This window comes from Ictalurus furcatus, chromosome 29 (assembly GCF_023375685.1).
Source record: "Ictalurus furcatus strain D&B chromosome 29, Billie_1.0, whole genome shotgun sequence".
NCBI lineage: Eukaryota > Metazoa > Chordata > Actinopteri > Siluriformes > Ictaluridae > Ictalurus > Ictalurus furcatus.
The window spans coordinates 12887979-12915598 of record NC_071283.1 but is presented as its reverse complement, the minus strand read 5'-3'; the positions used below and the strand labels follow the sequence as shown (position 1 = coordinate 12915598).

Here is a 27620-nt window from a genome sequence, read left to right as displayed (position 1 = left end):
TATTCAACAGATATATCAATATATGTGTTTTTAATCTCTTTTGTGTGTGTGTGTGTGTGTGTGTGTGTGTGTATTTGCTAACACGATGTAAAAGACTGTAACTACAAAGAAGGTACAGCTGTTTAAGTGTTTTTTGTTTTTTTTGTCCACTGGTTTTTGGTGTCATCTCACTTGGTTTAGTTCACCATGGAATGGATCCATGATCATGTGGTGTTCTTATTATTTTTGTCCCCTCTTTTTTAAAGTTTATTTTTTTGGTCCCGTCACATTGGCTCTATGTTTACGATTCATCTGCCGGTTACATTCGGAGTTATGTTTTCATTACAGCAACGCACTCATCACCTTGTGGATCAGTGACATTTGGTCAGAAATCATTTGTCAGTGTGATGTTATGATGTTCCACTGTAGCGTTTATAATAAGGAGATAATGTGATGTCGCAACAGGGCGAAATGCTAAACCTGAGCTGCATGTACTTCATGTCTGAGAATGAATAATGCTGTTGTTGCTCACTCCTGTGTATTTCTGCCTTTGAAATGCCTGGTCTGTTTCTTTCCCTCCTTTTACCCCCTTCTCTCTTTCTCCTTTTGTGCGTTCATGCACACGGTCTCTCGCTTCTTACTTCCTTTTTTTTTTTTTTTGCTTGCTTGAATTGTCTCACCTCGTTTTCCTTTTTCTTTCACACATTCGGTCTCTTGCCTGCTCTCTGTCCTTCATTTGTATTTTCTGTCTCTCTCTCTCTCTCTCTCTCTCTCTCTCTCTCTCTCTCTCTCTCTCTCTCATTTTTCTTTCTTGCTTTCTCACCCTGACTTGTCTTTCTTTACTTCTTTCTCTCTCCCATTTGCTTGCTCTCTCTCTCTTTCTCTCTTTCTCTCTCTCTCTCTCTCTCTCTCTCTCTCTCTCTCTCTCTTTTCCCTGTGCTTTTTTTCTCCCTTACCCGTATGTTCCCCCCCGATGTCTTCTCCTCCAGGCCGCTGTGCGCCGTAGTACCAAGGTGAGCCTGAACACAACCAGCTAGGGACTCTGGGAAATGCAGTAATTCACAAACGCATGTCTTCCACTGCGGTCACTCTTAGAACAGTTTACACCCTTAAAGTATCCTTTCAGTCTAGATTTATTAACACTCCGAGTACGCGAGCTAATATACGCCCTGTATTGATGTACAGTGGAATACTCCGGGACGACTCTCCTACTCCAGCTCCCTCCCCTCCCTCATAACGGTATGTCCTAAAGTCCCGAAACTCCCCTACGTCACCTAACGTGGTGGTACAGCCCAGTCCTGCAGGTGCTGCGGAAAGACTCTTCTGTAAATGTCCAGGAAATGCATGATTCTGGAAAAAAAATATATATATTTATATAGATTTCATTTAATCCCAGCGTTCCCTCCCATGACTGAGCTGTATGGTGCTTTTATATGGAGTTACCCTGAGCACGGTCGGTGACTCTTACTTCTCAGGGGAAGTCACATGGAACTGTTTTTTTTTTTTGGTATTGTTTGTTTGTTTGTTTGTTTTTTAAAATCTTTTGGCTGTTCTGGTGGCACTGTGGGTTTTCATTCCAGCCTGTAATCATCACAGAGGACAATCACACGGTCTCTTCTTGTGTACTGAGGCGAGGAATTGAAATAAAGCCTGTCTATATTTTGTAATGAACTAGCAAAAACAGCACGAATATGCTGTATATTTACCGCCTCTCTTTTTATTTCCCGTCTTTCCCCTCCTCTCTCTTCCCCCTTTTCTCCCTTCTTTTCTTATGTTTATTTCTGTTGTGGTTTTTTTTCTCTCTCTCTCCTTCTCTCCCTATGCTTCTTCCTTGTTATCTCTCTCCCCTACAGCCCAGCCGTCCCTCCAGCGCTGGCTCGGATCTCTCGGGATCAGTCTTGCTGGAGAACGAACCTGCCACTCCTTCCCAGAGTGCATTGGGGGCTCCCATGATGCCACAGCCCAGCAGGACCACTAGTGAGGCCCCCAGCGGCCCTGCTCCCTCTATCTCCAGCAAAGTGAGAATGGGTGGGGGGAGGGGATAATGAAGAAATCTTTCCTATTCACTTCATACCATACATATTATAATAATTTTTCTTATATACTAACAAAAATACACTTCAGATGTAACCACAAAACAAACACAAGGCAGAGAGGCAGAGAAGCGGACACATGCTCACACAGAAAGTAGCTTTTTACGTTTCCTTATCCATCTCATTCCTCTGTTTCTTTACTTTTAATCCTTAAGTGTCCTCTGTTAATCCCACTTCCTCTTCGTTTGTGAATTAATGTTGAACAGGTCGATCGGTTCTCTCTTCGCCTCTGTTTCAGGAGGAGGAGGCTCTGCGTGCTCAGGTGAAGGATCTCGAGGAGAAGCTGGAGACTCTCCGTATAAAGCGGACAGAGGACAAAGCCAAGCTGAAGGAACTCGAGAAGCACAAGATCCAGCTGGAGCAGCTGCAGGAGTGGAAGAGCAAAATGCAGGAGCAGCAGAACGAACTGCAAAAACAACTCAAAGAGGCCAAGAAGGTAGGAAACCGGCTGGTTATTTAGATGTGAACCAAGTAAATTTAGTACATCATAGCAACTTTATCATTGAGACATATTTCTGCGTGCGTGTGTGTGTGCAGGAAGCGCGTGAGGCTCAGGAAGCTAAAGACCGCTACATGGAAGAGATGGCAGACACGGCAGACGCTATCGAGATGGCCACTCTGGATAAAGAAATGGCAGAGGAAAGGGTGGAGTCTCTGCAGCAAGAGGTGGAGAGTCTGAAGGAGAAAGTGGAGGAGTTGACCATGGACCTGGAGATCCTTAAACACGAGATTGAAGAGAAAGGTTGGAGACGCGCACGACGCTGTACACCATTAACAGACTTCTACTACGAAAATAATTGATCTGTGTAACATTTGTATGGGATTATCGCGTGATAACCAATAACGGAAAACGCTGTAGGATGCCGATTTTTTTTATTTTTTATTTTTTGGACAGTTCAGTTAATGATTCTTCTCACGTTTGACTCTCTTGTTCTTGTTTCTTGATTTTTTTTTCCCTTCCATGTACAGGTTCAGACGGTGCAGCCTCGAGTTATCAGGTGAAACAGCTGGAGGAACAGAACGCACGACTGAAAGAGGCACTGGTCAGGTGAGCATTTCAGTATTCTGTAGACGGACATGGCTCAAAGCTCATCATCCAATCAAATCTTTGTTTTATTGGTGTTTTTTTTTTTTTGGTCTGCTTATTGTAAATTCTGCTCTATGGATTCTTTCCCTTTTGCAACCAATTAAATATACATTCAAACTGGATTCCTGTTTATTTCCTACAGCATCCCGTGTCCAGCATTTTTTAAAAACAAAAACAAACAAAGCTATTCTAACAGCTGCTTGTTGGCTTTGTACCCAGGATGCGTGACCTGTCATCATCTGAGAAGCAGGAGCACGTGAAGCTGCAGAAGCATATGGAGAAGAAGAACTCTGAGCTCGAGACTCTGAGAGTGCAGAAGGAGAAAATGCAAGAGGAGATGAAGCAGGCCGAGGCCACCATCGACGAGCTGAAAGAGCAGGTCTGAAAAAAGGACAAAAATCTTAGAATTGTAATGTCACGGTGCATTTTACTACGTACGCACAGTATAGAGAGATGTGTTTTTATTTTATTTTACATCCTAATGATTTTGCAGTCATGTCTACAGATGCCTTGCAACTTTCAATATTTTCTCAGTGCTGGTATTTAAATATGGAACCCAGTTAAAGTTACAGTGCGGGTTCAGTTATGCGGTTAGGAATTTGTTAATGAGCTCCCGGTTAATATATACATTTTAGATAGTGAAAAAGAGGTACGGGGTGTTCTAGGTGGATGCTGCGCTGGGAGCAGAAGAGATGGTTGAAACTCTGACCGAGAGAAATCTGGATCTGGAGGAGAAAGTGAGAGAGCTGAGAGAGACCGTCACCGATTTGGTAAGACACACGTAACGTTTTGATATAATTTACTCTCCAGGTACCGAGGTATACAGGGAACTTAAATTCAAATAGAATCCGTGTGAAGGATAAAATACGCAATGCAAATTGAAATTGAACGCTAAAAAATAAGTTATGTCGTTTACAGTCCAGACCTACTGTATATGTTTGTATATTGACTATAGTACTGATTTACTGAAAAAAAAATTGACTCAAAATAATATACGTTACCAGTCAAAAGTTTAGACACAGTTATTCTTTATTTTTAAATAAAAGAGAATTTTTTTTCCCCCTAATTTTATAATGATGATGATAATAATAATAATAATAATAATAATAATAATTAAGTCATCAAAAGTCTGGAATAAAACAAATGGAACTGTGGGAATTATGTTGTGATTAAAATAAAAACGTAGACGCTTTTCCGCCTAGAATTTCCAGAAATGTATCCTTGGCGTTTTCTCACCTGATTTCTTGAGGAATTTCCCTGAAATGCTTTTTAAACAGTATTAAAGGAGTTCCCACCTACGCTGGACACTTATCGGCTGCTTTTCGGAATATTTCACTCCTAGTCGCTCGCCTGTTTAAAAATATAATATATTTTTTTTGTAAATAAAATGTCTGTTTTAGTGTAATGAAAGAAATGTATACGTCGGCACGATTATATTTTTGTCTACAACACCGATTTCAAACATTTAATCACACACCTTAAAGTTTTTTAAGGTCATGAGAAACATTTCTGTCAAGTGTCCCCAAACTTTTGACCGGTAGTGTACGTAACTGAATGGTCTGGTTTACGTAACATGCTGATATACTAAGCAAAACATAATGATTGACTCATAATATAATATACACATATACATACAAAACTGCATAAACGCAGACAAAAGCTCATATAGAGAACTGAAATACTGGTCATACACGGTCTAAAATGAAACGACAAGAAAAACATGTCCTCTACTCTGTTTTTATTCTGGTCCTGTAGGAAGCGATAAACGAGATGAACGATGAGCTGCAGGAGAACGCGCGAGAGACAGAGCTGGAACTGCGCGAGCAGCTGGACCTGGCAGGAGCTCGAGTCCGAGAGGCCAACAAGAGAGTGGAAGCGGCTCAGGAGACTGTGGCCGATTATCAACAGACCATCAGCAAATACCGGGAGCTCACCACTCACCTACAGGTCAGACATGGCGGAGTCGCATAGAATCGATAGATGTACCGGCCTGTAATTTCCTACCCTTAGCCATTTTCTCCTCTCGAAAAACAGGAAGTGAACCGAGAGCTGACCAATCAGCAGAGCGCCACAGCCGAGCAGCTCCAGCAGCCTCCTGCCGAGCTTTTCGACTTCAAGATCAAATTCGCGGAGACCAAAGCTTACGCCAAGGTACTGCTTCCTCTCTGGATCCAGCTCTGATTTGATACATTATACATATACACTGTCCATCTTTCATGATGTTTTTGTTTGAAGGCCATTGAGATGGAGCTGCGTAAGATGGAGGTGCAGCAGGCCAACAGGCAAGTGTCACTGCTCACGTCGTTCATGCCCGACTCCTTCCTGAGGCACGGAGGAGATCACGACTGCATCCTGGTGCTACTACTCATCCCCAGACTCATCTGTAAGGTACTACAGCAGTGTTAGGAGGCTTAACGAGTACGGATAATCATCAGGAACGCTCGAGAATTACGCGCAGGATTGTTCTCACCATTCGTTGGCGCGAACCCCGGATCCGAAGATTAATACCGATGATTATTTTCTCTGTGCTTCTGCAGGCGGAGTTGATCAGTAAACAAGCCCAGGAGAAGTTTGATCTAAACGAGAACGTTACAGAGCGCAGTGGGCTGCGTGGATCCGCGGGGGAGCAGCTGAGCTTTGCTTCAGGACTTGTGTATTCCCTCACAATGCTACAGGCCACCCTGCGCAAATACGAGCAGTACGTATTACCGACACGCGAACGTGGATTACACACCTCGGGGAAAAAAACATAACGTTTCTCTTCTGCTCTCAGGGCACTAAACCAGTGCAGTGTGGATGTGTTTAAGCGGATGGGGACGCTGCACTCTGAGATGAGCGTACACGAGCGTTCTCTTGACTTCCTCATTGAGCTGCTGCATAAAGATCAACTAGATGAGACGGTGCAAGTGGAGCCTCTCACCAAGGCCATCAAATTCTACCAGGTACGTACGTACGTACCATTCTCTGCTCATTAATACTAGATATTGGATACACACAGCGGAGTTTTAAAAAATTATGTATTTTAAAAGCTGTGAGTACACATGCACACGGATACCCTATCACACATTGAGTTGGATCTTTCATGCATTTTCCTGTTCTAGCAACTGTACAGCATCCACCTGGCTGACCAGACTGAAGACTGCACCGTGCAGCTGGCAGACCACATCAAGGTATGCACCGAGTGATTGTAACTAAACTTTCAGCAACACATATACACCACCTGCAACGACACCTTCAGCAACACCTGTAAAGAAGATAAAACACCGGTACACCAGATGAAACACCTTCAGCAACACCTGTACACCAGATGAATCGCCTTCAGCAACACCTGTACACCAGATGAATCGCCTTCAGCAACACCTGTACACTAGATGAATCGCCTTCAGCAACACCTGTACACCAGATGAATCGCCTTCAGCAACACCTGTATAACACCTGTATAGCACCTGAGAGGTGCCTTTCCGATACCTGTACACATGATAAGCTGTCTTTAGTAACACCTGAATGACTTCTTCATGAACACCTGTGCACCACTTTTAATGATACCTTCACCAACACTGTACACCAGATAAAAGCCATCTTTAGCACGACTTGTCCAGCCCCATAAAGATGGCTGTTCTTGCTGTGCAATTTTAATAACTGTTTCTGTCTCTCTCCCATCAGTTTATACAGAGTGCCCTGGACTGTATGGGGGCAGAGCTGGGGCGCCTGCGTTCCTTCCTGCAACCTGGGCAGGAAGGGGTGGAGCTTACGTTGCTGCTGAAGGACCTGGACACTTCCTGTGGAGACATTCGTCAGTTCTGTAAGAAAATCCGCAGGAGGATGCCTGGGACTGATGCTCCTGGGATACCTGCCGCACTCTCTTACCCTCCTCAGGTGAGAGCATGCGTGTGTTCCATCCATATGTATGTACCTTTTTACACGTATCAGTGTGTGTTTATATTCATATTCGTGTGTGTGAGTAGGTGGGTGAGGCGCTGGTGGAAAGCAGGAAGCAGCTGAGTTGTGTAGTCGCAGTGCTCCAGGAGACCGCAGCAGCAGGAGCTCAACTCATCGCTACCCTGTCGGAGCAGGAGGGGCTCGGCGCGCCCACACTCGAGGATGGAGTCTTTAAAGCGGTGGAGCGGGTAAAAACACACTTTCCTTAATGCGACACTGAGCTGCGGTGTGGAAATGAACAGAGGCGTTTGTGTATTTCGATAACAAACTGTGTGTGTGCTTAGATTTACGGTTCTCTTGATCAAAACCCACGTGAGTGCCTGCGCCAGTCATGCAGCGCTGTCATAGCAACCATGAACAAGATGGCCACCGCCATGCAAGAGGGAGAGTATGATTCTGAGAAACCGCAACATGTGGTGAGATTCACAGACGCACACGAGAGACGCACACCTTTCTGGCCACAATTTTCAGAATCTTAAAATAAGTACTACAGATGCACTATAAATTGTGTGTGTGTGTTACAGCCTCCCCCTGTGGAGGTGCGTTCTGCTGCTCTGAGAGCTGAGATCACCGATGCAGAAGGACTCGGCCTCAAACTGGAGGACAGAGAGACGGTCATCAAGGAACTTAAGAAGTCCCTCAAGATCAAGGTGAGACACAAAACCCTGAGCCAAGTAACGACCGTGCAATAAGTCACGTTACTAGTTTAAAGTAACTCGCAGCTTGTTCTATTTGTATGTAACGATGTAACATTTTCTGTACAGAATAATACGTTTTACAAAAAAGTCATTAGGTGACAAAAAAGAAAAACGTTCTACGACGATGTGATATTTCTGTTACATCTTACAATCCTAACTTTTTCCAGTGAGATTTTCGGCTCGTGTTTTCAGAATCTAAAAAAAAAAAAAATGGCGAAAACCTGCCGCGCCTTTTCTGCAGCAGCTCTCGAAATCCTGACCTTTTAATTTCTTATCTTCCTTTTACTCTCTTCTCATCATCGCCCGTTCCTCTCTCTCTGTCTCTCTCTCTCTCTCAGGGGGAGGAGTTAAGTGAGGCGAACGTGCGTCTGAGTTTGCTGGAGAAGAAGTTGGACACGTCTACTAAAGACGCAGATGAACGAGTGGAGAAGATCCAGACCAAACTGGACGAGACAAACACGCTGCTGAAGAAAAAGGAGAAGTGCGTTATGTGTCTGTCTCTCTGTGTGTGTGTGTCTTTTAAGAAACATTCTCTTTTTTTCATCTCTTATTATTATTATTATTATTATGAGTTATTTGTGTGTGTGTGTGTGTGGGGACAGGGAGTTTGAGGAGACCATGGATGCACTGCAGGCTGATATTGACCAGCTGGAGGCAGAGAAAGCAGAGCTTAAACAGAGACTCAACAGCCAATCACGCATGACTATCGAAGGGCTGCGTGGAACACCAGCATCCGGCATCGCGTCTATCGTCACAGGAGGCGCTACAGGTGATGGGCACTCTCGGTTAGGATAGACGAACTACATCTAAAAACCCAAGTTATTTCACCTCCTGTACTTCAAAAGAGTAGCAGAAGTGTGTTTCCAGTCTTAGTAACTGGAAAAGCTTTGCTGAGGCTGCTCTGACTAGCCACTGACTCACACTGATTACATCCTGTAGGCTTAACTATTGTTTGATCGTTGAATGTACTGGATATGCGGTGTGTGTGTGTGGTCACAGGAGGTGTGGTCTCTGGTATAGCGAATGTATCAGGTACTGTGCAGGTGGTGGATTCACCTCTTCTGAAGCAGCAAATGGATGTTCAGAGGTTCGCAATCAAACACCTGAAGAACGAAAACTACAGACTCAAGGTGACTAACACACGATAGAAGATTCACGGAATCTTTCGATAAAATATATTATTCAAGGAGTCATATCAATTGTCATAGAATCATAGAACCTTAGATCATATATGAATCGGAAGGATAGTAAATAAGTCATCTTGCAAGAATCAATCGAAGGACCTCAAGTCACCCTGTAATCAAGGATTGTTGAATGAACAGTTATAGACTCGTTTAATGGTTATCAAAGAATCATAGAATCGGCACAATAACCTCCTTTGACCCCAGGCAGAGAAGATGAAGGCGCAGCTTGCGTCCCTTCCTCCTCTAAGCGTGCCCAACATGGCCGGTGCGATGAAGGACGGCTCACTGAGCGACGGCGTTTCCGGGACGCTGTACCGGAAAACGGACCTCCTGCTGAGCAACCTGCTTAAGATGAGCGCCGGCGTGAAAGTCGTGGACATCACAGGAAAAACACCCGGTGGGTGTGTGTGTGTGTGTGTGTGTGTGTGTGTGTGTGTGTGAGTGAGAGAGAGAGAGACTACATTATGTGTGTGTGAACACTAACTGTGCATTTCTGTCTCATTCTGCAGTAAGTGCCAGCGCTCAGCTGCTAGAGCAAACGGCTAGACTGCAGTCTCTGAGTGACGCTCTAGACAAACTAAAGGTCAGAAGCGTAAACACACACTTGGGAATAACGCAGTTCATTTGCATATACCATTTTCTTTATATTTATATTAACTTATTTCGTCGTTTCTCTTACTATCTCAGAACGAAGTATCCGAGCACGTCGTAAACCAACAGCTGGGAGCTCGAGTTCGCACCGATTTTGCCACGTTCCCGTCATCGACCTTCATCAAGGTGAAGACCAGACACACTTCCTTCTCTTTACAAGAGCTTAAGGTTTTAGCATGGCTATGTTATACTCAAGTCGTACGGGGTTAATACAACACACATGAGTTTTTCTGAAGGATACAAGCAGCGTTCACATAGAGCTCAAAGAGTTGGAGGACTGACGTAAAGAAAGGCCAGCAGAGTAAGATAGTGAGGGAATGAGTAGGCGGGGCCTACAGTGTGCATCTGCACCCCATGTTGGAGTTTAAATCGAGGCTGATGATTGGTTCTGCGGCATCACCAGACTTTTTGTCAATGCCGGAATTACCGCAATTACTAGATGACAACCAGGACATTCAACTCCGAGCCGTTCAGGTCCTCGGACTCGGAATTAAACGAACGAGTACGAGTCCGACGATGTTGTCGACTGCGAAATGCCACGAGACTGTATCGTACGTCGTTCGTTTATTTTCAGATGAATCTCGCATTATTAATATATATAAATAACAGTCAATTATACAAACTATTACACAGAAATACTTAACTACATTCGAGTGTTTCCACATGATGTTGCAGCGTTCAGGTGGTACAAGTCGGAGTTCTCCGAAAATTCCTAGCGTACAAGCTGTAATTACGAGTTCTACGAGGACATGGACGCTTTTTACAAGTCGGAATCGACATGGCGTGAACGCAGCGTATTTCAAAAGGGGGAAAATAAATCCTAGTTTCAGTTAACGTCTTTGACAGATTATTTTACGAAAACCAAAAATGGGTTTTTAAACCGTATTTTTAAGCATCGTTTACATATGAAGACGTAAAGAAATAACATTAAGGCGTCCAGTTTTTTCAAATGTCATGAAGTAGAAAATGTACACTAAAAACAGATAGCAGCCAAAGATATACATAATACAAATCAAACTCATCTACGTCAGTTAAGCCAGGCTTGTTGGTGTTTGTGATTTTTATATTAGACTTATTTTATTTTATTTTTTTTTACGTCTGACTCTCTGTCTTCTAGGCGGAGGGGGAGAAGAGGTGTGGCACCGTACTGGTAGGTAAAGTGATGATCCCGTGTGCTCGCGGTAAAGAACAAGCCCACTCTCTCTTCCTGTCACGGCACCAGCTTCAGCGTGTGCACCACCTCCTCATGACCTAAAACACTTCATTTCATTGGACCACCTCAATCAGGAAAAGACTCCTCCACCACCAATCAGAGACACCCTTTCACAGCACTTCCTGTTTTCTCTCAGGAACTTCAATCCAGGCTTTCAGATTTCTTTTCCAAACCAAAGAGAATCACCTCTGTTCAGTAGCTTCAGGTTATTCAAGGTCAAAGGACATTCAGGCTCTTCTTGTAGAAACTTGTTTTTGTACTTGATCATTATAATTTTGGAGAAAAAAAAATCTCACACTGAAGGATTTGTACCTCCAAAATTAAATGGGTGGGAAAAAAAAAATCTGAATGTTTAAAACACTACCACTAAAAATGATTGCTCCTGCTCCTGATGACTTTGCCGTTTAGGACGTCATTCTCTTGAATATGAAGTGTTTAGAGAATCTTATGCAATTTTTAAGGTGCGTAGCAGATGGAACAGTACGGTTTAAATTTTAGCAAAAAAAAAAAAAAAAGTTAAAGCTATATCGGGGAAAAAAATAGATCGTAGTTCCTTCGTGTTTGTAATTCTGAAAGCTAGTTCCATGAAAACAAAGTATTTACAGATTTATGCAAAAAAATTTTGTCTGTGTTGGAAGCGGTTATTCTAAATATCACTCCTTTTATAAAAGCTTGCTCACTTTAGAATAGTATTAACAAGGGATGCACAATTTTTTTCTTTTTCTTATTTGATATGATCTTAATATCCGAGTTGAGTGCTATTCAGATACTGTTTTCCCCCACTTTTAATTATTACAAACAGACTGCTTGCTGTTATTCTATTTCAGCTCATTAAATAAATAACTAAACTGAAAAAGAAAAAAATGCTGCCGTTTATCTAAGGCCGATACTCTGGAGCATAACGGTGCATCCCTTGTGTTCGTGCACATTAACGTTCCCCTTTGGATACATTAAACACCTAGTTAAAATGACGACGACGATGATGATTAAATAGTAAATAATCCGTTCGTTCGCATTTCTCTTTAACACACGGAAAGGACCAAATCGATACCAGGCACACATCTCTGCGTTTTCAAAATCCCCGCTCATGATTTATAACAAGCAGGAAATCTGCCTGTGTAAGAATCTGCCAAATCATTACGGGTTGTAATGAATCCCGCTCTCCCACTTTAACATGCGCTAAAATGTTCTTGGCATTATTATTGTTATATTTAAGTGTCTTTTGCTGGTATAGAAAGAAACGTGTTCACACCCTTTGACTAATATTGCATCATTTCATTTCTGGCTAACCTCAATCCATGTAATGCGATAGATATTTAATGATTTTTGCATTGAATAAAAGTGAAAAAGAAAAAGAATTTCTCAAGTATTTCCATTGATATCCGATGCAGAAATATAGGAAATTCTTTTATAAAAGGGTTCACGAACTTTCAAGCACCACTGTGAATTCATTCTACAAAATCATTCAGGTGTTAATGGAACCATTTGACTAAAAAAAAAAAAAAGAATAAATAAATGCAACAAGCACATTGCATACATTTAAATGATTGCCAAACTCTTTATTTAAATTCATTAATGTTCAGTGATGTAACATATGGGAGATATGAAGCAGTAGTATTGACTCAGAAGAAAGCACTGAAGAAATCTCCTTTCTTTCCTGTTTCCAGTGTAGTATTGTTGCAGAACGGTGGAGGAATGAACACAGATGGGTCCTTAATCCCACGAATGATGTTAAAAAAGCTGAAACAGTCAGATAAGACAGGATTTGTGTCGCCTGATACGCAATGGAACCGATTAACGCAAGGAAAGTTCAGTGTATGGACGTTACCATATCAATCAAAGCCTGACATTTTAAGTATTCATGTGCACTTTCTCTCTCTCGCTCTCGCACACTTACTTGGTCACAACCCAGCCGGTCTTTGGCATGTTGAAAAGGACACTGACAGGAAGGCAACCAAACTCGGTGAACGTCAGGAAGTACTGGCCTGGGGGAGAGAAAAGAAACACCCGCTGTTAGTGAATAGCATCAGCACAAAGTAAAAAAACAACTTCAAATAGTAACTAAGTCTCTATTTACACAATTTAGTCAACATGTTTATACTACCTAGTATTTAGTAGAGTATTATAATGTACTAAGAACTGAAATATCATCGTAGAAGCCAAAATGGCCACCCTTGGCCATTTTTGAAAAACTTTCAACGCAGTGGTCAGTCATGACTCCACATCTGTTTTCAGATCATATACAGTAGAAAATAATGAATTGTAATGTAAAATAAATGACATTTTACTAACTTTTAAACTCCTTAATGAGGTTAAAATGAGGTTAAAAACTCACTATCGTTTTATTTTAATTAATTAGTTAGCTTGTTTGTTTATTATTTATTTAATGGGGGCCAGTGAAGGTTTCTTTTGGTGTGTGTACTTTTTTCCTTGGGTGTCTCTCCACTCCACGAGTTGACGAGCAGTCCTTCTCCAGGTGCAGAGAGACTCCCTAGCACGACCTGCCCAAGAAGAGTAGCATTGCAGGGGATCTTCATCGGGTGGAACTGGGACGTCAGCTCCCGCTTTTGGCACGTCTTGTTTTTGGGGTTGATCAGGTACATTACATGCTGATGAGAGAGTGAACAAGGTAAAACATCAGCCTGAGTGGAAACTGTTTCTCGGTCTTGCTTACTGTTTCAAGTGTTTCAAACGTTTCCTGAATAAACGTACCACCTTTACGCTGGTAAAATGAGTGAGTTTTAGCCAAGGGTGGAAAGTAATGAACTCTTGAGTATGTGGTTCACTGTAACAGTACTTTTTCAGTATAATTAAATCATATCACTTTTACGGATTTTTTTTTAATATAACAAACTATTCAACTTCGACATTTATTTTTAATCACCATTACAAAAATAATATTCCATTTAATCTTGGAACACTGGCTTTTCATCAGTTTTGAATCTCTACAATTCAGGTGCCAGATGTTTTAGCGGGCAGCAGCAATGTCTGAGACAATGAAGACAGATGAGAATCCCAGGCCCAACTTCTCAACTATCTTCACTTTTAAACTCTCCAGTAGAAACAGCAAATTATGTGAGTTGAATCCAATGGACACATCAGTGTTTTCCGACTCAACGTCCAACCTGCAGAAACGTCCAGGTAAGCCATCAAGCCGAGTTGGCTAGACTAGTTATCCCGATCTTTTGATATTTTACTATATGAAAGCTCTGTTTTAAACTTAAGATGTCATTCCGACGTTTATACAGTAGATTGTATGAGGTTATCTACTGTATCTTTCCTAGATAGCAAATAAACATGAGTTAATGAACCTAGCAAGCTACTTAAACCCTGACAGCATTTGGCTAAGTTAGCTAGCCAGCTGATGTCACCTTTCTTTATATACTATAGATAATGGAGGTGGGGTTCAGTTTAGCGTAGCCCACTTGACTAGCTAATATAGTTGTTCAGAAACAATTGTGTGTTCCTCATTTCCAGATGAGGTGTGTTGATGGATAAATTTAACAGGATCCAGGCTGTTCAGAGAGGAAGTGAGACGACCCATGTGACCATTTGAGAAATCATGTTCCTCATTGTAGGGGTTTCCCCCTCAATTACATTCTTTAAAATTAACATGGTGCATAACATGAGGATGTGTGTTTGTTCCTTAATCTGGTTATAGTGACCTTTAATATGTTTAAATAGGTTAGCATGTTAGTGGCTTAACACCCTTCCTGAGGGTAAAATGAGTGTGGTGATTGTAGAAGTCCCCAGTATACTTTATTTTTTGTAAGAGTAGGTAAATTTCCCTTACTAGATATTAGCCAGTTATTTTGGCTAGTTCATAGATAACAATTTGATTAATGCTAGCTAGTTCATTTTATTAGCCAGCTAAGACATGTTGAACAGTCAGGTAATGGATGTCATGTGACATTGTTGATGTGGTGTTGATTTAAGTTACGGTAACAGTATCCATGACCTCAGCGGTCACCACTTGAAGGAGGGGTGGTGTGGTTGTTGGTGTTTGGGGAAATAATTAGTGTTAACGTAATATGCTACATGGACCACTTGGCATTATTCTGACATGCTAACCGGTACTCATTTGTCGTCTTGCAACGTAAGCCCCACTTTCTAATTGTGTGTAAAGTATTTCTTTGGGATTGAACCATGTCATTATACTCCTACTAATTGTTAGATAAGTTTGTATTAGCTTTAACAGAATCCAGACTGCCCTGCTGAAACAAACAAAGAAACTATAGAAACCATCACAGAAATTCTAATGCTTTCTACTACAAATACCATTACAAATGATCAGTCCTTTGTTAAAACCATTACCATTACTCGTGCTTAATGGTATCCACTAGACATAACATACCACCAATAGAACGCAACAAACTGCCAATAAAGACCCACAGGAACATTACAGTTTCCATTAAAACCATTAAAAATTCAGTGAAAGTTTCTATTGTGTTTTTTTTCCCAGCAGGGTGTTCAGAGAGGAAGTGAGATGACCCATGTAGCCATTTAGGAAATTATGTTCCTCATTGTTTTTCTCCCTCATTTACATCTTCTATTTGAGAACTAACACAATACAAAATATGAGGTTGTGTGTTTGTTCCTCAATTTGGTTTGGTTTGGAGGGGGTGGGTTACCTCTTGATAGAGTAGCAGAACATCCGTAATAAACGTTTCATTATCATGGCGGACAACCTCGCGAAGGCGGATGCGCCGGAGAATAGAGTCGTAGGCGTACTTCCCGTATGCGCTGTAACCGCCATTTTGAGTTACCTGAGAAGGAGAAAAAGAGATGGTGATGCAGTGTAGGAAATATGAGTAGTGAATAAAAATGTTAAATCAATCAGTCAATCAAATAAAATGGCACTCATGAATGAAAGTAGACTATAAGAGACGTACTGTAGATGTAAATACCGGGAAATAAATTCTGAAATCCTAAACTCTCATCTCATATCCATCTTTTGAGCTGTATATCCGTACTATACATCATCGCCTCTGTACTATGTACTGTGCTAAATAGCCCATGTGTGAATGAGTGCGTGGGTGTGTAAGCGATAAGGCTCGACAAAGCATCACTATATCATTAAACGGTGAAATCTCTGACAGATCTGAAGTTGTGACACATTTCGTACGTTCCTCTGTGCAGAGGAGTTAACATTCGACACCGGTCATTTTAGTCATGAGTCGTCTTTTCTCATAATTTAACAAGGTCGGTGTTCCTGACAAATTTGTCTCATTTCTACAGTGATTTTACATTTTCTTTATTAAAGACACACATTTACTATACTATACATGCTAGCTGGCAAAAGCATTAACCTCAATTCTAAACTAGTTTCCCAGTTGCTTAGCAACAGCAGTCACACCCCTTTGATTTAAAACTGAATGAAAAGTGTTCAGCACTTACCACATTGAGGCTTCCCTCGAGGAGAGGAGGACTTCCTGTAAATATATAAAGGCAGACGTTTTTTATTTATTTACATCCAAATGTACTGCATTGTGTGTCATTGTGTGTCGTCCACTTTGACGAATTACTGACTGTGATTAGATAAAGTAAAGGCAAAAGCATGCACCCATATTAAATTACTCATGATATAGAATTTTTTTCCTTACAATATCAGCACATTAATCATCAAATTTCTAAAACAAGTGAAAAAGTGATAGTTATATCCTCCTCCTTTTTTATTAAAAAAAAAACAAAACAAAAGCAAAAATTTATTTATGCATACAATGCTCCTTCCGATTTGTTCAACATAAAATCTTATCATTAATACTATCCCAAAGCACTACCTACCGAACCAAGACTATTAAAATTTGGGAAAAGACTCGGTGGCATCTTTCTAATGCAATCATTTTACCAGTCAAACTACAGTTTAGTAAACCTGTGCCCTCAGTTTCCTGTTCTTGGCTTAAGAGCATGCGTTCTGAGATGCTTTTCTGCTCACCACGGTTGTAAAGAGTGGTTGTTTGAGTTACCATAACCTTCCTGTCAGCTCAAAATAGTTTGGTGTTCTCTCCCGATCTCGGTCCTCGTCGAGGTGTTTCTGCCCCTCAGAACTGCCGTTCGTAGGGTTTTTTTTTTTTTTTTTTTTTTAAGATGTTTTTTGTTTTATGTGCCATTCTGCATAAACTCTAACGACTGTCATGTGTGAAAAATGTGTGAAAATACTCAAACCACCCCGTGGACGATGAGAGTGTTACATAATTGACTGGAACGGTGGAAACATGGGAGCCAACAATGTGTCTTTGCGTAAGAAATAATAACCTATTCAAATCAGTGCATCAATATGAAACTTAATGATAATTAATGTGTTAGTTCACAAACACACACACCTAAGTTTTATTTTACAGAATAACAATGATTTTTTTCCCTCTAAAACACTCACTCTAGTACTCAGACGCTGAAGTTGATCTTGATTTAAGTCCAATACTTACTGCACGGACGAGGTTTCTGTGCCAAGCATCCTCCTGCCACAAACACCAGCAGAGCGCAACACAGCCAGAGCTGCATGTCTTTTCACTTCACTGTTCTCACTTGTGTGAATTATGCTCCCTCCTCCTACATATAACCTCAGTATAGCCTGTAAACAAACTCACTTCCTGCTTTTCAGTGTGGGGAAAAGGTTTGCAATCTATTGTGTCATGCTTACACAAGTCCCATGGTTTATTAACAACAAAAATGATGTTGCTGTCACCTGATCTGGGCGTGTGCCTCGGAGAGTCAGTGAGTCATATGTGTCGAACAACCTAGTCTTAGAATTTAGTACATCTGAATAAACATCTTTATAAATGATATATGCACTTAAATTAACTGCAGAACAATTTAACATTGTGGATTCCCACCAAATAAACAACATAAACATAACACTTTACTGTTTTTTCCCCCTCTCTCGCAACCTGTTTAGCAGGTTTTAAAAGCACGTGTGACCTGCTTAAAAAAAAAAAAATATGATGCTGAAATGACCAGAATGTCAACAATGAAACACACACACACACACACACAAAATATTTATTAAGCTGTGCATATCATTTATTTAAATCTCTTTAAAAAAAAAAATGAATAAAAGACGCTGAGATTGTAGTCATGTCGTCAATCACAAAAGAAATCAAAAGCTGCTGTATAGGATGTATATGAGAGAACTGACAAGAAAAATAAAAACAGAAATAACACATTGTGTAAATAAATAAATAAATTCTTAGAAATTACACAATTCCCTGTAATTTGTAGGAGGTGTGATGGAAGGCTCGATGGGGTACTCGTGGCTTTAGCAGAGGTACTTGGGGTCCATCCATATGTGCAGTTATGGCTTTTAATGTTTTCCTCTTTAAAAACATGAAACTATAAGCAGAAATTGTGATATGTTACAGGTTTTTATAGTGTATATATATATTAGTTTGGACTGTCAGTATCTCGGTAAAGATTGTTATCATGCTAATTTTCACTCTGTAGTGGGAGTGTGTGTAGTGCAGCCCTCGTACAGATGGAGTTGCACTGCTTCCCGTGCTGATCCTGTAGGAACTTCCTGATACCGTTGTTGTGGAAGTTATTGACAGATTTGGGCTTCCTGAGCGTGTGGATCTGAGGATCTGTAAGGTACATCAGTCCTTTCCCATTTGCCGTCATCCAGCCTGATGAACACACAAAATATTCAACTGAGCTTATCGTATACACACACACGCACGCAGGGTTTGGTGACAAATTACAGTGCAATACGATCATAAAGTGCATTAGTAAGGCAAGTTTCTCTTTTTCTTATTCTCTGGTACCTTGCAGGTCTACCACCACCTCTTGGCCGTCGGAGAACTCATAAGTGAAGTGTCCGAACGCGATCCCGTATTCTGTGGTCGAATGCTGGTTGTTGATTTTCGTCGTGTTGTTGGTGAGTTTCACAAACTCCCCCAGCATGTATGGCTCCACCGAAATGCAGGCCAAGATGGTGTCGGATTCCAGGAGCTGGAACGCAGAAGAGACCGGGATTCAGAGCTAAAACAGCGTCACGTAAACATGATTACGAAGGCTTGCACACCTACATTCATTTAGAGATCGGACAAAGAGATAGGCCTGTGAGTTTAGACCAGAACCATGAACGTAGGCATATCGGTATTTCTTAAATGAATGGCAGATGGAAAAACAGGCAGATTCCATAAAATTCATAACATTTTTTGCATGTTTACATGGTTTCACAAGTTAAATCTTTATCACCGCTATTTTCATGCTAATTTTCATATGATTTTCACTATTATGCTATTTCTGAATTAAGGACTCCCTTTTGCTGCTGAATTTTTGGATTATGGTCTTGTAGCATACTGACCGTGAATTAGTTGTAGACCCTGGGTGAGCTGGAATGGTTGTGTTTCTCCTGGTCTACAGATTTAACCATCTCCCCTGCTCAGTTTAAGACTCCTCCAAATAGGTATTTGGCCTTGTTGTTAAGCACAGACCAGGTAGCAAAGTACAAACTAAATCTACCTTGCTTGATTTAATTATAACGAATACGCTCTTGCATCACAAATCATTCCTCGGAGGAAATAAAGGACAAAGCTGTTATGGTCGGTGAGTTTAATAAACACCTTATCTGTGCTGGGTCTGTATTTGACAGCTCAGATGTAAATATATCTGTACCATGTTTTGGTTCTACAGAAATGGATGGAAACCTGGAGTTGTTTGATTTTAAACCTATTCCAGTTGCTCAAGTTTATAAAGCTCTAAAAGTTACAAATATCAGCTACAAAAAGTCTGCAGGTCCAGACAGTTCCTTATCTTATCTATCCTTATGGATCCTTATCTCTTCAAGATGGCAGCAGATATTATTGCTGAGCCCATTTACTCATCGTTTTTAAGTTAAGTCCTTACCTAAAATTTGGAAAGCTGCTTATGTTCTCCCCTTATTTAAAGGTTGAGAACCCTCAGAGTTGAACAACTATGGTTAGATCTCAAAGATCTCTGGATCCCTGGTAAATTTGCAGTTAAAACTGTTTTTACTTGATGATGATATTTGAAATGATTTTCAGATCAGGGGAAGACTGCATTTTCCTGTTATGTACTTTTGGCCATGGAAATATTTGCAGGACGATTTATAACGAGACTCGTTTATATCCATCGATAAATTTGAAGGCATCATAAAGAATGTGGTGAAGGAGGCATGTGATTGTTTGTTTGTCGTGAGAGGCCTCTGTGTTTAAATGGCTTCTTTTTGTTTTGTTGTGGATCTTTGTATATCCTGTTGTACATGTTGCATTTTAATTTTGTTGCGAGTTTGTACGACTGCTATCTTGGCCAGGTCTCTGTTGTAAAAGAGATTTTTGATCTCAATGGGACTTCCTGGTAAAATAAAGCTAAATAATAAATATAAACGGCGACTGGGAGGGAGTGTGTTACCAGTAGTAGCTCAGAGGGAAGGTAGAAGATCTGTGTGGTGATGTTGTTCTCATAAAGCCGCTTGTTGAACTCCATGACGTAAAACTGAGCCGTCATCTGTCTTTCCACATCGCCCAGGTGTGTATCAATCTTCCTTTCTTTCAAATACTCCTTACCTACATAACTAAGGAGTGTGTGACAAGAAAACACTGATTAATTGTGACCCAGTCGCATAGACTGACCCCGTCTGACGAGCTACACGTGAGAAATGAATACTAAACGGATCTTAATATTTTTTATGGTCCCGACCTGCCCAGCAGTAGTTCCTGGTGTAGATACTGAACTCTGAAGGCCTGTCTCTGTCTTCCTTCAACATCCATCTTTAGCACTTCACCCACGTACACATTCGTCTCGCAGGCGGTCCATGAGTCCGTAGTCTTGGAGTATTTTAACACAAGTGCACCTAAAATGTAGTATATTAAATATAATGCTGTATTAACAGCTAGGATTAACTCTGTAATTCTAGTCATATTAAAGACAATTACTGTATTAGTAATAGTTACTAAAGTTATGTCTCGAAATACAGCATGCTAACTTAACTCAAATAACCACTATTTAAAACCGCCATTAGCAGAAAAGCATCTCGGGATGCACAACGGATGGCCAACCACATTGGGTTCTGCTTCTGTCAGCCAAGAACAAGGCTATCATAATTTTACAATTTCACCCAAAACACCTCTATACAGTATATAACTGATACATCTATTCGCTTTTTCTGTCTATTTCTTGGCAACCCCAGTCCAAGGTAATCAACACAGGACAAAAGCATCAAAAGCCAATAGATAAGCTAATAGAGAAACACCAGAAGTGTCCGATCTTATTTGCCAAGGGCTGACGTGGATACAGGTTTTTATTCCAACCAAGCTAGAATGAAAGCCTGTAGCCACCCTTACCCTTTACGGATAAGATCGGAAACTTCTGAATTAGACAAATAGATAGATTTAATTTTGGCCAAACTGTAAGACAAATAACGGAACCTACTATAAGCTTTGTTGTAATGGCGGAGTTTAAATGGTCTGTCTGGAAGCCTTGTCAATAGGCAGCCTTGGCACACTCCTGATAGGAGGGATCTGTAGTCCTGCTCTGTCAGAACTACACTTCCCATCTTGCAACCCTGAAAACAGCCGTTGCGACAGTTCATCAGACAGTGCTGATCACTATCTGTGTTCTCGATCATTTTTCCAGACATCCGAGAAAATTTGGAGGCGTCGTCTTTAGTTTCAGCAGGAGGAGAAACCTTTATGTTGTCGTTCATATGTTTGTTCGCCGCAGATGTGTTTCCTTGCGTTATTTCCGACCGATCAACCTGCAAAAATTCAAACGAGTCGAGCTCAGTAGATGGAAACAACTGTCTGTGATCGAAACTTCCCGTCTGGGCTTTGCTTGCATCGTTTCCTGTCTGGCAGGAAGGGCTAAAGTGTTCTTTTTGAATTGACGATGCTGAAGAATTGAGGTTTAGATACTCGAAGGAACCACCGGGGCCATCCTCACTCGGTACCGTGTCACAGTTTTGATCGACCGCTTGCTTGTTCTCCAAGACCTCAGTAAAACCTCCAGTATGAGGTGATTTGGAGAATGAGATACTTTGCCATGAAGAGCCCAAGCTACTAATGGACCCCGATGAAGTTCTTGTCTTTTTGTCTTTCCCGTCAAAATGACTGGTGATTTGACCGTTCTCTTCACTTCCCAAGCTGGTGCAAAGTTGATTTGACTGCTGTTGACTAGCGCTAGCGAGAAAGGAATAATCTGTGCAGGTTTGATGACTAGCATTTGACATACTAGCTCCTGTACTGCCATCATTGTTGTCTTCGCTTCCCAAAGTGGTGCAAAGCTCTTGCATGGTCCTCTTTCGATGACATGCGCTAGCTTGAAAGGAAAGATCTGTTGTAGTTTGATTGCTAACGTTAGCACTTTTGGCACTTTTGCCTTCAATATCATTATGTCTGTTCTGCTTGTTGTCAACACCATCATCGTCGTCTACTTCTGTGCAACAGAAAGGATCGACTAGGACTGGTGAAGTCCCACTATTACCAGACAGATTTGTCCACGAAGATCCTAAACTGCTGCTTCCTCCAGACATTCTTGTAATTTTTGCTTTTTGGCCTTCGGTATCCGGTTTCTTTTCCTCACTATCCATGGTTTCTGCAAGCCGACCTGAGATTTCGGGCTCGGCCAAATTTTTTTTGTTTTCGATCTCCAGCTGGCGTTCACTTGATTTATGGCTTGCAGTATGACATTCTGTTGCAAGTGACTCGGTTCGCGTTTGGAAGGCTGTGATACAGTTAGCATGACTCGCGTCTTGATGGATTCCTTCACGTTTCTGCACGGAAAACGCTTCACACACCGATTTGTGGTGCTTCCGAAAACATTCCATGACCTTTGCAAAATCGTCTATGGTGAACGGGACCGGTCTGCCCTCTATGGCACGATAACTATCGGGAATAAACGAACGTGGGTCAGAATTAGTGAAGGGCTTCGTTTTGAGAAGCGCCTTAACAAGTTGTATCTTGGCTATGACCTGAGAAGAAAGCGTGCTCTTATGAGAGTCGTCTTTAAAGCAGTACGAATAAAAAAGAACCACAGCTTCCTGGCAAGCTTGAACAGCCGCGTTAACATGTTCACTCGGACCAAACATCCATTTGTTGGTTGTGGCTAAGCAGTAAGCCGCTTTGAGGAGTGTGTATAGTTCCTGTTGACTAGTGACCACTTCGTGCTCTTTCTTCGTTAGCAAACCATTCTCGAAGGCTTCCTTAGCCAAAGCGAGATATGTGCGCTTAGCTGAAGCAGGACAGTCTTTGGAAAAACTGTAGGACAGGAGACAGGTTCCTTGAGTAACCTGGAGAAAGGTTGTGAAGTAAGAAATCAGGATTTAGCCAGAAACAACAATAACCACTCCATACAGGAATTTGCAGAATTTTTTTGTGACTGTTGTGGCTAAAAATGTTTGATTTTGCTGCAACTTTAAAAACACAAAAAAAAAAAACAACAACAAAAAAAAACATTTTGATGCAATTTGTGGATTTTTTTTTTGTGCTTTTTCTGTGGAAAACTACTTGAATTGGTGAAATTGCAATTGCATAAAATAGTTTTGCGTGGTCTTTCGCAGTGACGTTGGTAAACGAGACCTTTTAGCCGTACTCATGTTCGACGCACGTGAACCGAAGAAGGTTTTGGCTGAATACGCGTTGTGAAGACGTCACATGACGCGTCTCGGCCCGAATCCGCAGGCGATTTTTGAAAAAACATTCCTTGATTTTGCGTTCATTTCTGCGATTACAAAATCCTGGAGGGACTGGATAACTTCTAAATTTGCTCATAAACAAGTCAGGAACAAGACAATACATGTATGGGGTGTTTCTTTAAATATTAAGAGTGTAGTAAGTATGAATTTTAGAGTGTGGGACATTTCTTGGTGAATAAGAAAGAGTGAATAGACACGCACCATGTGTGTAAGTACATATAGAGAGCTGAACTGACTATACACGGTGGCCATTTTGGCAGCCTGAGCTGCGCAGAGCAGTCGATGACTACAGTCTCCTAAAAACCCCTGTTAAAAACAGAGAGAATTTTTGTTAGTTTTTTTTTTCTTTTTTTTTTTTACAATTAGCATTTGTAAATATGAACAAAACATGGTCTCTTTTTACTTCGTATCAACATGGGAAGATTTTAACCTAAAAGTTACAGTGCTTTTGCTGTAATATCTAAAGAGCTGGTCTGGAAGGACACAACATGGTGAGGAATCGTATAACTGTAATCTACCAGTTTGATATGGGGCTTCTTCTGAAATGTAGCAAAGTCTTTATCGTTCATAGAGACCAGGATGTTTGCCAGAAGCCCAAGAGATGCTCCAATACCCTGTAATCCACAAACACACAATTATTAATTACGGCATACAGACTGAGTGCAAGTAAAAACATTTGGGTTCGATTACAATACTAAACCCTATACACTTAAGAGTAAGTTGTGACCACATATGGAAAGCAGGCCAGGGGCAATAAAACAACTTAAACAGTTAATATTTATGACAACAGGAAACAATGACCATATAAGGAAATATATCCATAAGCACTATGCTGTATGTTGTTATAATGTTGTACAATTAAACCGTATTAGTTTATTACAAGATCGTATGGAATTTATATGGGAAAATATATATGGTTAGAGTATATTTACCTTTTTATCAGGAAGAGGCAGGATATGGAAACCGATAAGTGAAGCCCAGATGAGTTCTCCTGCCTCAAGCCACAGACCTACAATGCAGCGCACACCCACACACAAACATACAATCTCTGACCTTACATTACTCCCAAAACCCCAAGTGGAACGTTTGTATCTGCAAAACTTTTTCTATAGATGAACGTATCCTACAATAATGGGATCATATTGCCATCGTGTGGTCTTCTGTGATAAAAGGGTATGCAGTTATCATATAAGATACTGATACTAACATTTACATACATTTTGGTATGCCAGAATCGTACCTAGCTTTTGTAGCACCTGTCCCCGCACTTGCACGCTGACTGACTGCACAAGAACCCGATCGCAATCCCGTCGGTATTTCCAACATCCTGGAGCAGAAACGTATAAGACGGGAAAAAGATACATCATTATTGAGAAGGAGAATTTTGCCTCATTATTTAATCAAAAAAATTTAAATGTACTTATCCTGTTATATTTCATGTACACTACTGATATCGATGGCATATTCAACTCTACATTATTGTAGCACATTATTGTGCGTGCTGCTGTCAGCCAATCAGAACCCACACACACTTATATAAGTAATGAACTCGGGAATTTGGTTTGAGAAATATAATTTCATAACACGTGAGTATGAGTATATGAAAATATACTGACTGGGGTCCGACTTCGGATTTCATAAGACTTACCAGTTGCTCCATTGTTATTTATCAGACTGCTCAGTATGTACTCTGCTTCCTGTAGTTTACCTGAGAGAAAAAAACGGTAATTATTAACATCTTACTCTGTCGTCGTCATCGACGCCCCCCCCCCCCCCCCCGCATTTGCATAAGAATGATGTAGGATGATGACCTCACCGGTGTTGAGGTAGACTCTGGCCTGCCGAATGATGATCTGGGGGGCGACCGGAGTTTCTGGGTAGCGCATGTGTAGTGTTTTAGCGGTCTCCAGCAGAGAGTGTGAGCCGTCTATCCAGTAGAGAAAGCGGTCCAGCAGAAAGATGACAGACATTGCCCATGCAGGCTCGGCAGCCATGATGGACGCTCTGAGGAGGACCTGTTAGGAGTGGTGAGAATAATGAAGTTGAAAATGGCAGTTTTTATTATTATTATTATTGTTATTGCTGCTGGTGCTATGGCCAAACCAATATAAAAATGGTTAATATTAAAGGTTCTACTGATGTATCAGCATTGGTGGACAACAACAATGCTATTATAAACAACTGCCAAACAAACAATGAGGCTGTAGGGGGCACTAGTTGTTCACAGAAAGTGATTCTGTGATTACAAACACTGTAGACTATTTTAATTTATTTAAATTAGCCAGTTGTTTAAAACTTGATTAATAAATATTTTCTATTCATATTACTTCTGAGGTCAATACCATTAGCTGTGGTAGATGTCCGCCAATGAGCTCTGTAGTGTTGACTTTGTCTTCTGATGCCACAGAACGCTTGTACTGCCATTTCTCCTCGACAAAAGGCCACTTCATGTCCACCGCCTCCTGCAGGAGTGTGTTCAGTTCGGCCGACAGCATGCCTAGGGGTCAAAGGCTGGAGGTCAGATGGTTTAAAGCAAGTGTTATCACAGTGCCTGAGCTTTGAGACAGCAAATGCTAAAGTCTAACCTCAAACAATGTTAGTTCCTATAGTCTGATATCTGGTAAATCATATATCATATACATTCTCTGTTTTATGGGTGCATTAGTGATTCCGGCTGATACTGTCCCAATTGGTAGGATTTTGGTGGTCCACATCATTTGTTTTGTTCCATAGAACTCCATCTTCAACAAATTCGGCAGCTCATGTCTTAAGTTGAATCGATGTTTTAGAGCAGGGAAAATGATCAAAGTGGGTAGAGCAGACTTGGTCTTTGATATAATCAGTTCTTTCAACGTTCACCAAATATACAACCTAAAACCAGCATACACAGACTGAAAGGAAATCAGTACCTCTGACATTCTTGAACATCATCTTGTCCGCTGCGGTGATGTCTCTCCTTGCCAGGTGGAGACACTCCTCCAGCTGCGCCGCTAGCTCCAGTGTGTTCATAACTTCAACAGTATTCAGTTTTCTTCACTGCCTTAAACCATGGTGGATCACTAAAGAGAGTCTGAGAAGGGAATGCCACTAATACAGAAGTTGCTTAACCTGCTGTAGATGGGTTGTGTTTGAGACGCACAGACATTTCACATGGGGAAATCCCCGGTGTTGAAACATCTACACTCTTAAAATGTTGTTTAGGATCTACAGATCTATTTCATTATCTCAGTGCTGCATAAGTACTAAAACACTTCAGGCATTAAAACACTTTATCAGAAACTAATAAACACTGGCGTGATGTGTCTGGACATGAAGCGTAGTTACTGTTACCACCTTGAAATTGATTATTTCATACAACAGCGTATACCGAAGTGGTTTATTCCTCTAATACAACAGCAATTTGCCAATACTAACAATTGTTTTATTTAATAAAGGTATGACACATCATACTTTTTATCCAGTCATAATTACATTTAATGTTGTGGAATGTCTGCGAAACAAGCTGGTTCATCACTTATGTTGTAGCTCATTTTCTCACTAACCTCTTTTTTTTTTTCATTTTAGGTTCATATGGCAATAAAATAATAATAAGAATAGTATTTTTTTTAAAAACGAAAACACAAACTCTTCTATCCTGAAGACTTTCCAGTGATGGAAAATTTACTGACTGTTACAAAGTGCTGACACTGGAGACTCCTTCCATAAATGTCCAATAAACATCTCCTTACATAAAACTTGGCCATATCAAGGATTATACATTTTTTGTTTTAAAAAAAACCAATACATTTTTTAATATGGTTATTAGACTTCGATTATATATAGACTGTCCTCCATACAAGTCAATGTGACTGAAGAAACGATTAAAAACAATTAATCAACACCTCAAGACCAATAAGAATGAAGAATTCAGTATCAGAAACAACACAACCCCTTTTTTTCAGTTAACATATATTATTCCAGTATTAAATGCTCAGACCTGATGAAAAGGTGTGATCATCGGACTCATATGAAGTGACTTTGCTGATGTTGTAACTGTTGTGTTCTTTCCGAGTTGCTGTAGTTTCAGACTTTCCCACTTCCGGGTTCCTTGTCTCTGCTTATTTCCTATTGGACTAAAAATGACGTCA

At 40.9% G+C, this 27620-nt stretch overlaps 3 protein-coding genes across 3 annotated transcripts in view; 1 reads left to right on the top strand and 2 right to left on the bottom strand.

Moving 5' to 3' along the window:
• dctn1a (dynactin 1a) overlaps positions 1-12320 on the top strand; it is a 19491-nt gene extending 7171 nt beyond the window's left edge. The window contains exons 5-27 of the mRNA XM_053619683.1: positions 1833-1997; positions 2311-2508; positions 2610-2814; positions 3042-3120; positions 3379-3538; positions 3825-3929; positions 4915-5106; positions 5194-5310; positions 5395-5547; positions 5697-5857; positions 5933-6101; positions 6261-6329; positions 6823-7035; positions 7125-7286; positions 7383-7514; positions 7623-7748; positions 8135-8277; positions 8399-8565; positions 8796-8926; positions 9185-9377; positions 9490-9563; positions 9668-9757; positions 10749-12320. Coding sequence (XP_053475658.1) covers positions 1833-1997; positions 2311-2508; positions 2610-2814; positions 3042-3120; positions 3379-3538; positions 3825-3929; positions 4915-5106; positions 5194-5310; positions 5395-5547; positions 5697-5857; positions 5933-6101; positions 6261-6329; positions 6823-7035; positions 7125-7286; positions 7383-7514; positions 7623-7748; positions 8135-8277; positions 8399-8565; positions 8796-8926; positions 9185-9377; positions 9490-9563; positions 9668-9757; positions 10749-10886 — 3342 coding nt within the window. The 3' untranslated portion in view covers positions 10887-12320. The remainder of the gene's footprint in view (positions 1-1832; positions 1998-2310; positions 2509-2609; positions 2815-3041; positions 3121-3378; positions 3539-3824; positions 3930-4914; positions 5107-5193; positions 5311-5394; positions 5548-5696; positions 5858-5932; positions 6102-6260; positions 6330-6822; positions 7036-7124; positions 7287-7382; positions 7515-7622; positions 7749-8134; positions 8278-8398; positions 8566-8795; positions 8927-9184; positions 9378-9489; positions 9564-9667; positions 9758-10748) is intronic.
• Positions 12321-12378: 58 nt separating this feature from the next.
• epdl1 (ependymin-like 1) lies at positions 12379-17433 on the bottom strand. Its single transcript, XM_053619687.1, has 6 exons — positions 17270-17433; positions 16242-16276; positions 15476-15610; positions 13267-13453; positions 12742-12829; positions 12379-12584 (listed from the first exon to the last, which is right to left on the bottom strand). Exons 1-6 carry the CDS (start codon positions 17343-17345, stop codon positions 12467-12469), a joined length of 639 nt encoding a protein of 212 aa, XP_053475662.1. The 5' UTR covers positions 17346-17433; the 3' UTR covers positions 12379-12466.
• Positions 17434-17517: 84 nt separating this feature from the next.
• Positions 17518-27559, bottom strand: alpk1 (alpha-kinase 1). The gene is made up of 14 exons (XM_053619684.1): positions 27470-27559; positions 26403-26563; positions 25836-25990; positions 25310-25508; positions 25142-25201; positions 24734-24820; positions 24426-24502; positions 24012-24107; positions 23695-23799; positions 21234-23088; positions 20502-20655; positions 20214-20376; positions 18602-18788; positions 17518-18463 (listed from the first exon to the last, which is right to left on the bottom strand). Exons 2-14 carry the CDS (start codon positions 26500-26502, stop codon positions 18267-18269), a joined length of 3435 nt encoding a protein of 1144 aa, XP_053475659.1. The 5' UTR covers positions 26503-26563; positions 27470-27559; the 3' UTR covers positions 17518-18266.
• Between the last annotated feature and the right edge of the window lie 61 nt (positions 27560-27620).